The sequence below is a fragment of the Triticum dicoccoides genome, chromosome 3B (genome assembly GCF_002162155.2).
Source record: "Triticum dicoccoides isolate Atlit2015 ecotype Zavitan chromosome 3B, WEW_v2.0, whole genome shotgun sequence".
NCBI lineage: Eukaryota > Viridiplantae > Streptophyta > Magnoliopsida > Poales > Poaceae > Triticum > Triticum dicoccoides.
In genome coordinates this window covers 754,652,868-754,663,720 of record NC_041385.1, presented here as the reverse complement: position 1 = coordinate 754,663,720, position 10,853 = coordinate 754,652,868, and the positions used below count along the sequence as shown (strand labels likewise).

Sequence of the window (10,853 nt, the reverse complement as noted above, 5' to 3'; positions counted from 1 at the left end):
GGGTGCGCAACACTCCCTCCCCCCCTATTTATATAGGGGTCCTGGAGGGGCGCCGGCCCCCTAGAGATCCAATCTCAAGGGGGGGGGGGCAAAGGGGGGGACTTGCCCCCCAAGTCAGGTGGGGCGCCCCCCACGCCTAGGGTTTCCAACCCTAGGCGCAGGGGGAGGCCCAAGGGTGGCGCACCAGCCCACCAGGGGCTGGTTCCCTTCCCACTTCAGCCCATGGGGCCCTCCGGGATAGGTGGCCCCACCTGGTGGACCCCCGGGACCCTTCCGGTGGTCCCGGTACAATACCGGTGACCCCCGTAACTTTCCCGGTGGCCGAAACTGAACTTCCTATATACAAATCTTCACCTCCGGACCATTTCGGAACTCCTCGTGACGTCCGGGATCTCATCCGGGACTCCGAACAACTTTCAGGTTACCGCATACTAATATCTCTACAACCCTGGCGTCACCGAACCTTAAGTGTGTAGACCCTACGGGTTCGGGAATCACGCAGACATGACCGAGACAGCTCTCCTGCCAATAACCAACAGCGGGATCTGGATACCCATGTTGGCTCCCACATGTTCGACGATGATCTCATTGAATGAACCACGATGTCGAGGATTCAAGTAATCCCGTATACAATTCCCTTTGTTAATCGGTACGTTACTTGCCCGAGATTCATTCGTCGGTATCCCAATACCTCGTTCAATCTCGTTACCGGCAAGTCACTTTACTCATACTGTAATGCATGATCCTGTGACCAACCACTTGGTCACATTGAGCTCATTATGATGATGCATAACCGAGTGGGCCCAGAGAAACCTCTCCGTCATACGGAGTGACAAATCCCAGTCTCGATCCGTGTCAACCCAACAGATTTTTTCGGGGATACCTGTAGTATACCTTTATAGTCATCCAGTTATGTTGTGATGTTTGGTACACCCAAAGCACTCCTACGGTATCTGGGAGTTACACGATCTCATGGTCTAAGGAAAATGATACTTGACATTGGAAAAGCTCTAGCAAACGAACTACACGGTCGTGTGTTATGCTTAGGATTGGGTCTTGTCCATCACATCATTCTTCTAATGATGTGATCCCGTTATCAATGACATCCAATGTCCATAGTCAGGAAACCATGACTATCTGTTGATCAACGAGCTAGTCAACTAAAGGCTCACTAGGGACATGTTGTGGTCTATGCAGTCACACATGTATTACGATTTCCGGATAACACAATTATAGCATGAATAATAGATAATTATCATGAACAAGGAAATATTATAATAATCATTTTATTATTGCCTCTAGGGCATATTTCCAACAGATACTACGTCTGCGAGTTCATCTACAACGCGATGGCCAAGAATAGGCGGGGCTACTCTAAAATACAATATGAAGTGCGTAAGCAAAAATATTTACAAATTTATTTTATTACCATCATTTCTGTTGAGTTTCATTCATATATATGTATTGACCCCCTTATTCAAATTAGATGTGGGAGATGCGGAATGAACTCCTACCACAAGATCGCATGCGAGCAATTCAAGAGGAATTGGATGGATTCTTTCTTGACCACGTCATCAATAAATTCGGAGAATACCACCACGCATGTGGAAGTTGAGTTCATATGTTAGGGTATTGTAAGAGATCTTACACATTGTATATATATATATATATATATATATATATATATATATATATATATGTAGCCAGTACCGTCGGTAAGATATACGAAAACTTGTTGTTCGACCAATCTCTCGGAGAGAAGGAGAGGTCAATCACTTCTCTCTGTATATGTTCATGACGATCTTCTATACTTAATAGTTTCCTTCATTTGCTTACTAGCTAGCTAGCGTGTCGAGTCCTCTCTATACATAGCATCGACCAAGCACGGAGATAAGAGAGGACACTTCTCTCTATTAGCTAGCTAACATAATATATGAAACCCCTAAATTAACCCTACAAAACCCCCACCCCCCCTTCAGAAGAAAAAAACACAAAAAACAGCCCCTGAAATGCTGACACGTGGAAGCCTTTTGGTCCCGGTTGGTGGCACCAACCGGGACAAAAGGCCCCCCTGTCCGGGCAAGCGGCAGCGACCACGTGGAGCCCCATCTGTCCCGGTTCCTAGTCGAACCGGGACTAAAGGGACAGGGCTTTAGTGACTACCCTTTAGTCCCGGTTCGTGAACCGGGACAAATGGCCCTCACGAACTGGGAAGAATGGGGTTTTTTCTACTAGTGCATCAAGACAACAGGGAGGCTCCTACTGCATTTTTCATTAAATCGTGACATATGACTAGGATTCAAGTCACTAGTCAAAAGTGTCAAAAAGAAAGAACATGGCAGGACCCATTACACCATAAGGCTAAACATAGGGATTTGCAATCTTTTCCACCCATTAGTCATTAGTGATAAGATTGGAGTGGTTTTCTCAAAATATTAGGGATTATTCGGTTTAAACAACAATGGTATGAGTTCAAAAGAATACACTCGTCAGATTTTAGTTGCTTCAAATCTATTCAAGGCTTCAACGACAATGATGGCCCTTAGGGGCACGTGCATGAAGAGTTTCTGACTGTCATCGACAAGGTCAAGTTGGCTTCGATAGGAGAGCGGTGACAGAGACACATTGACGGCTCATTCTGGTGGTGATAGTGGTCATTCGGTGGTATAGGGACTTAAATCTAAATTTTATTATGTTTTGAGGTGCTTTTCTGATAAACTTTTATAATAGATCCAAATCTTTTTTTGGAAAAGAGGCTACAATACTCTAACTTCGCTATATTTCATAATTTCCAGTCTAACACAATGATTCATTAATAGTGGTTATCTACAATGATTTGTGAATGATGTGTACGTGTTCTTCGACTTGTTCTTCCACTCTATGCAAAGACACCTTTGCAGCTCCCTAACTTGCCTTCTTCTAGTGATACTGATCCGATTCCACCATGGTCTGGTCATCTGGGTCGTGCATGCCATGCCGATCCGTGGGAGAATATCACATGATGCCAACACTTATATGCTCCCATAATACCAATTCGAAAAATTCAAATTTAAATGTGTTAATTTTTTTCAAAAAATCATGGATGTTCTCAACATATGTGTCTACAAACCCTAAAAAAATCAGATCCAAATTCAAATTGTGCAATTAGAAACAAAAAAGACAAATTCAGCATGAATGGTGTCAATAAAGACAAAACATGAATAATGTAAAAAAACTACACTATTCACAACATATTTGTCTTTTTTGTTTCTCAATGTGTATATAGAATTTGGATCTGATTATTTTAGGCTTGTAAACACATATGTTGAGAACCTACATGATTTTTTTCAGAATTTTTTTGACAAGTTTACATTTGATTTTTTTGAATTGGTACCATGGGAGCATATAAGTGTTGGTATCGTTGATATTCTCCCGCCGATCCATTAGCACATGTGGCGACACATCATGGACCTTACCCGAACACGACTAAACGGGTCATGCCCGACACGCGGCACGTCTGAGGCCGTGCATGGGCCGCGAGGATATGCCCGCGTGCTGGCATGACACGACCCGCCATTAAAAAACATTCACTATGTATATCAATCTATTAAAAATGTTAATTTTGTATTTCAAAATTTTAAAATGTGTACTAAAAATTTACTCACTCTGCTAAAAAATAAATATCTCAACTTTGTCCTAACTGTAGTACAAACTTATACTAAAGTTAAGACACTTATTTTGAGATTGAGGGAGAATTAGATATATATATATCAAAATGTACAATGTGTATGGAAGAAAGTAGACATGAAAAATATAAGTTTTCAAATAATGTTAATCATGTATTTCAGAATGTTAAACGTCTATATAAAATATGTTTATGATGTACACAAATATGATAAATGTGTACTAAAAAAGTTGACATGTTTTTTTTACATTATTAAAGTACTCTTTATTGTAAGGTAATCACCATAGTATCTTTTACCAGGATATCAACAATCTCTTTGGGTGAATCTTTCATCCACCACGCACACACCTTACTTCTAGGTAGTTTGGCTAAATCATGGGCATCACAATTAGTCTCTCTAGGAGCATGCTAAAAAAAGTAGAACATCACACGCAAGACGATATCATCAAAAACTGTCATCGATAGATCGAAAGAGCGACCTCCATTCTTCATTTGTCTCTATCACCTTGACGCTATCGGAATTCATCTCTATGCGATTACACCCGACTGTAGTTGTCAAACTGAGATCAAACCGTGAGGTCGGTGCTTCGTCCGTAAGCGCATCTCCGCACCAATCAATTTCCCGTTCATGCTGCGACATGTGTCGTACAAAAAAGTTGACATTAGGGATGGCAATGGGGCCAATCCCCTATGGGGATACCTACAACATCCCCATCCCCATCTATTCCCTATCATCCCATCCCCGTCCCCGTTTACATGACTAGGGATGAAATTTCCCCATACCCATGCCCCAGTGGGGAACGGGGCCCCATTAGGGTCCCCATCCCCATAAACAAATACTCGTATACATAATATGACACCCTATAATCAACATACATACATGGTGTTGTCCTTGTCCTGCTAATGCCTATCTAGGTCGTATTGACTTCTTGGTCATGGTGGCAGCTGAGGTGAGGATGTGAGATAGGTTTAAGGTTTTTTCAGAGCTTTTTTCGCAAGTTTGTTTGTGAATATTTTAAGGTTGACCGTAGTATCACAGTTACTAACCGGGTCCCCGATGGGTATTGGGTCTGGGAATAGGATATCGTCCCCATCCCCGTTGTACCCTACGGGGAATAAAATAGTTTGGTAAATATCCCCATGGGGATGTTTTTCGCCCATCCCCACCCCTAATAGATGAAATCCCCACGGGTTTGGTGGGTATGGGGCCCCGTCGCCATCCCTAGTTGACATGTGTTGTACAAGAAAGTTGACAAATTTACAAAATGTTGATGTTTATAAACGAGCCTCTGGGGGACCGTTCCGTGTGAGGCCCCTTTATAGCGGGGCCGGCCTGGTTGGCCAGGTCTGTTCCACCCAGTTCGGCCCGCCGACTAGTTGATGTTCCACCCAGAGCACTCTTCTCAACCGACCAAATCGTCCTTGGTAATTGGGATGCACGGTGTTCCAGTAAAAAAATCGCCCATTGAGAGGAGCTGTACTGGTAAGCCTAGCATGAGCACGAGAGGGGAGATGTCTCCGCCCCGCCGCCGCCGCCGCACCTCGTCGCCGCCTGCCTCTCTGCCAGACGACGAGGACCTGCTCCAGGAGATTCTCCTCCGCCTCCCGCCGCGGCCTTCCTCCCTCCCCCGGGCCTCCCTCGTCTGCAAGCTTTGGCGCCGCCTCGTCGCCGAACCCCAGTTCCAGCGCCGCTTCCGCGACCACCACCATGGCAAGCCTCCTCTCCTTGGCTTCTTCCTCCAAGACAACATCTCCTGCCCGTTTGTTCCAATGCTGGATCCACCAGATCGCATCCCCGGCGCTCGCTTCTCCATGCCTCCCCACAAGCGCTACCGCATCATCGACTGCCGCCACGGACTTGTCCTTTTCAGCAATCAACGGCGGTCGCCCCGCCTATTTGTGTGGGAGCCCGTCGCCCGCGAGAAGCGCCGCCTCAGCTTCCCACCGGAGCTGGACAACGGCGAGATGTACATCATCAACGGGGCGGTGCTTCGCCCTGCCCGCGGCCGTTCAAGCCATTTCCAGGTGGCCCTGATAGCCCAAGACAGAGGAAATACAAGAGTTTCCGGATGCCTTTTCTCATCGGACACCGGTGTATGGAGCAACATCAAAACACTGCAGCTGGATTTGACCAGTAGGTGTACGCCACAGCCCAGTACTTTGATTGGGAATTCCCTTTGCTGGTTAATTGCGGTGCATCATGACCATCCTCAGTATGCCATACTTGAGTTTGATCTGGATACGCAGAGCCTAGCCATGACAGAGCTGCCACCACACTTAGAAGCCGGCTATGACCAATTAAGGATTATTACACCCGGGGAAGATGGTGGCCTTGGCTTCATCCATCTCTCACGTTTTCGCGCGCAGATATGGAAGAGAAAGCCTGATTGTGATGGTTTGGCTGTATGGGTGATTGACAGAGCTATTGAATTCAAGGAACTTAGATCAAATTGCAAGGGCTACTCCCTCACTTTAGTTGGGTTTGCCGAGGAGAGTAATGCAATCCTTGTACTTACAGCTTCTGGCGTCTTCATGGTATATCTCCACTCAATGGAGTTTAAGAAACTTTCCAACTTGTGGGTCTTCTGTCTCCACTATCCATTTGCATCTTTCTATCCTGCAGGTAATAGCAAGCCTTTATATAATTTACTTGGCAGCATGATAGGATATTTTGTTTTAGTAATTAGTTAGTGAAATGCCATCCATGAGTGTTATGCTGATGGTTGAAGTTCAAATAGTACTTAAGGTCACTGTTCTTTTCTGTTGGTCAAATGTAGTCTTGTGTGCCTATCTGAAGTATATATATCTTTTCAGCACCTGATGCATAACAGTTTGAAATCGACGCAGTTTTTTTTTCACTTGTGGAAGAGCTCTGCTGTGATTAGCTAGTTTAGATGTACAACTGGGAAGCAAATAATAGGCTGAACCTATTATGTTTCTTGTCAGGTTTTTACTTTTAACATCTCTTAACTTGTTCCTCTTTGTCTGACAACGTATTTATATTACTAAAGATGATTTCTTGAAAGGATCTTTTCTTGTGTGAATTGTCTTATGGTAATACTCCCTCTGTCCCAGAATAAGTGACTCAACATTGCACTAACTTTAGTACAAAGTTGAGTCACTTATTTTGGGACGGAGGGAGTATTCAGTACTGGACCACAGTTCTCTTGACAATGTTACACATAATAATAACAGTTAATAAAGGTAACTCCATTGGCACTTGTCGAAGCTTAAAGTTAATTACACTCTTTTAATTGGAAGCTGGAACCAATTGAATAAATCGAAGTTCTATTTTATGTTTTGTTGAATATCTTCATGAGGTGAGGAGTTCGTTTGCAATTTTGCACCAGCGAATAAATAATTTTCTTTATGCCTCATGTTAGTTTTGTCCGATTGCATAACTATGCACCTCTCAGTTCACCAGTTCACCTTGATATCCCATTATAAATCTCTCTTCTATCAACATTTTTCCATCAGAATTATTGTTGGGTTTCTGACATTTTATACTCCTAGATATTGGCATTGGTGATGGAGATGGTGCAGGTGAAGTGTTGGACAAAATGTGAGATGGTTGTTTGGTGAGACATGCTAGTATGATGTGATGACTGAAAAGGTGATGTAGCATTATCTCCTAGATGTGTCCATGGGAATATATATGCAATTTTACAATTTATATTGCTGCATGGGCTTTAATTTATGATTTTTTTCTTATGAAAGTATTAACTCCCTTTGTAATTTGTAAGACATCCACTAATTTGCCTAAGTAATTGAGAAGAATGTATGTACCAGAACATAAGAACCCGAATTAGTACAGTTTCCGTTAGCACACTGGTAAGTAACTGACAAGTATCTCTAGTCAAGTCAGATATTGCTTTTGCTTATATGCGGTCAATTTCTCAACTTGATCACTAGTAGATCACTAGTTTATATACTGTCACATTGATTAGGTTCATACAAAAAAAATCCAGGTTACATAAATTTGTAATTTTATATGGTGATATTATATAGTGGTGAAAGACTCAAAGCTCTGTTCTGACTTCTAATGCCATGTGAAGTTTTAAATGGGTTCCATTTTGGGCTGAAAAAATGTTATCTTATGAGTTGATAAAGTATCTGCCAACACTAGTTGCTTTGTGAGTAGTTGTACTTCAGTTTATAAGAAGTATACTATGCTTGTGATAAGCTCGATGTTTTTTTTTCTTACTTTCTGATGTTTTGCCATTTATCTCCCCAGTGATATTTATATTGCACATGCTGTGATATTCTATTTCTGTTAAGTATTTTTCCCGTCACTGCATTAAGGAATCATATAACTGATTGGATTGTTGTTTATGTAGGTATGGTTAAGTTGCAGGTTGTCCTATCTGTGTAGTTTTTCGTATTTTCTGGTGTTGTGGCTAGTGATGCTCCACTCCATATGAAAATTCATCCGTTGTAGCATGTACTCCCTCTGTAAAGAAATATAAGAGCGTTTAGATCACTAAAACTTATTAAGTATGAAGTACACACTTGCAGGAACGAAATTGGTTATCTTGTTAGCTCTCACTGTTACTCCGGTGACCAACCTCTGTAGACAGTAAGAATTCAGACATTTTCAGAGGCTACTTTCTCTGCATAGCAGCTAGCAGTGATGGTCATTTCCAAATCTTTCTTCTGTATAAGGTGGTGTTTCCATTGTAGACTGAACTGGTCAAGGATGTAAGTATTGTTTGATTTGAATAAAGTGTGCCATTATTACTTTAAAAAAGAAGCATGTACTATGTGGCAGGGCAAATTGTTCAATGTCACAAGATATGCCGGCTTTATTGTTAACTTTCCTTTGAGTGCACAGGCTACTGAACACTTTGTTTCATGGAAAACCATAACTTTTCTATTCGGTTGTCTACTATAATGAATGGCTCGATCAGTTTGGTGTTAGACCAACGAAGGAAGTATGTCAGGGATCGTCTAGAAGGAACCCACTTTGGAAGAAAGTATGGAAGTTGGACGTCCCTAGCAAGATTAAAAGTTTCATTTGGAAGGCTTTACATGGTGTTATTCCTTGTTTGTTTTGTTTTGGTGTTATTCCCAACCTAGCATGGTTGTTCTTCTCTGATACATGTTGAATGTAGACACGTTGAGTATATGCATTTGCTGTTGTTTGGTAGCATGTGCTGAGACTCTGTTTGGCAGCTTGCATCTGTTTAGACATGTTGGTTGGTACTGTAGCAACCGGTATTTTCAAATAAGTGAACAAAATATTTAAAAAATGTGAACAATTTTTTGAAACATGAAAAAAATAACATTTTTGAAAGTTTTAAACATGTTTTGAAATTCTAAAGTTTTTTAAAAATTTAAATAAAATTTGAAAGTCTGATATTTTTGAAATTAAAACAAAATTTGAATATTTGAATATTTTCTGGAAAATTTAAAAATCCAACCTTTTTTAATTTAAACAAAATTTAAATTCTGATATATTTTGATTTTTTTTGAAAATTTTGACAAAATTGAAAATCTGCACATTTTTCAAAAATTTGAACAATTTTTGGTATTCTGAAAATTAAATTATTTTTTTAGAAATTCTAAACATTTTTTGAAACACGTTGTTGCTCGCTTGGCTCATGAATGCTCACCAGCGAGGTTGTTGTGGTGTTCTTTCCCCGTGCATGCTAAGAGGGTATTTGGGCTGAGTACATGCATATCGAGGAGGCCACGTGCAGGCTATCAGACGCTCAAAAGTGGGTCGAAAAGTGAACTTTTGAGCTCATGCACCCTACCAAACACATCCTAAGTGGGAGGCTGAGATATTATGCATCTTCTCTGCATGTGTAAAAGGGTGAATGAAGTGTGGATATCTCTGGGACCGGATAAGTTTACATCAGAAGCATGAGCGATAGATCAGGTTCGATCGACCTTGAAAATATTCTTCGTAGTGAAAGACATTGATCACATGTGGTTGGATAGCTCGGCCTGAAAGAAAATGTTGCGGTAGCTGCTTGGTAGGTATATTTGATACTCCCTCCTTTGATTGGCTTATGGTTCAAACGATGATTTATATTGGGACGATGAATGCCTAGTTTGATTATGGTTTGACATTGTTAAATGAGCCGAATGACTTTCTCAAGAAAACATGTACTATGTGAGCCTCCCTACCGAATAGTTTTTTTTAGGGTAACTAGGGAATTTTATTCAAAGCTCAAGATATCCGGGATACAAGCAATGTCGGGGAGATTCCCTAGCCACACATGGCGACCACCGAAAGAGACGCATCTCCTTCCACTATCGAGTGGGCCTCAAAATTATTTTCCCTACGCTCAAAACGGAAAGAAACAGTAAGGAAACTATTCCTACTAACAGGAATTTCCTTTAGGATAGGAGCATAAACTGGTGATGCATTGTTGTTGATGTTCGAGATCACCTCAAGGCAGTCCGAGGCTATCCCCAGATTCTGAAGGTTCAAATTCCGAGCAAGTGCAAGAGCTTCACTGTATGCATTCGCCTCCAAACTCGCTGGATCAATCAGGCCATCAAAAACCACAGCTGAAGCTCCTAGATACATGCATGTACTGTCACGGCACACCGCAGCCGCTACTCCTCTTTCCCCCAGGGATGAAACTCCCCCATCACAGTTCAACTTGGCCGCATTTTCTCCCGGTGGTAGCCACACCTTCACCCTAGGAACCACAGACAGAGAAGGATTTACCTCGCGTGGTACGAACAACAGCTATATCCAGGTCCTCTAGGAATTGCCTTATAAAGCACATTGTGGACAGTGGGCTCTGAAATTCATCCTCATGTATGGCCTTCCTCCGTGCCCACCAGATCGCCCACATGGTGACCAGCACTCGGGCAATATCCTGTTGACTTGTGGTTTCGAATAACCAAAATAACCAGAGTCTTGCATCCTTGCTTCAGTTCAATATCACATGCTCCAGCAGTTCGTCATCCCCCAGAGCCCAGACACATCTGGCCATGCGGCAGCTAAGTAGCGAGTGCCGCCAAGTATCGTTCTCCGCACTGCATATTGAACAGCCAGGAGCGTCCGCCATGTGCCTGTCATGTCTTGGCCCGTTGGGATCGATGTATGTGCTAGTCTCCAAACAAACACCTGCACCTTTGATGGTACTTTCACCTTCCAAAGTAGAGACCAAGACTTTTTCTCTGCTGCAATATTGGAGTGACCCGATCTATGTTCCAACCAATCCTCCCG

The 10,853-nt window shown here is 42.4% G+C and overlaps 1 protein-coding gene across 1 annotated transcript; it reads left to right on the top strand.

Moving 5' to 3' along the window:
- The first annotated feature begins 5,171 nt into the window (after positions 1 to 5,171).
- LOC119282042 lies at positions 5,172 to 8,337 on the top strand. The gene is made up of 2 exons (XM_037562406.1): positions 5,172 to 6,287; positions 7,178 to 8,337. Exons 1-2 carry the CDS (start codon positions 5,177 to 5,179, stop codon positions 7,228 to 7,230), a joined length of 1,164 nt encoding a protein of 387 aa, XP_037418303.1. The 5' UTR covers positions 5,172 to 5,176; the 3' UTR covers positions 7,231 to 8,337.
- Positions 8,338 to 10,853: the final 2,516 nt, after the last annotated feature.

Coding starts and splice junctions, on each gene's coding strand:
- LOC119282042 (XM_037562406.1), top strand. CDS start 5,177: ATGTCTCCGCCCCGCCGCCGCCGCCGCACCTCGTCGCCGCCTGCCTCT. Junction 6,288..7,177: donor TGCATCTTTCTATCCTGCAG/GTAATAGCAAGC, acceptor TTATACTCCTAG/ATATTGGCATTGGTGATGGA.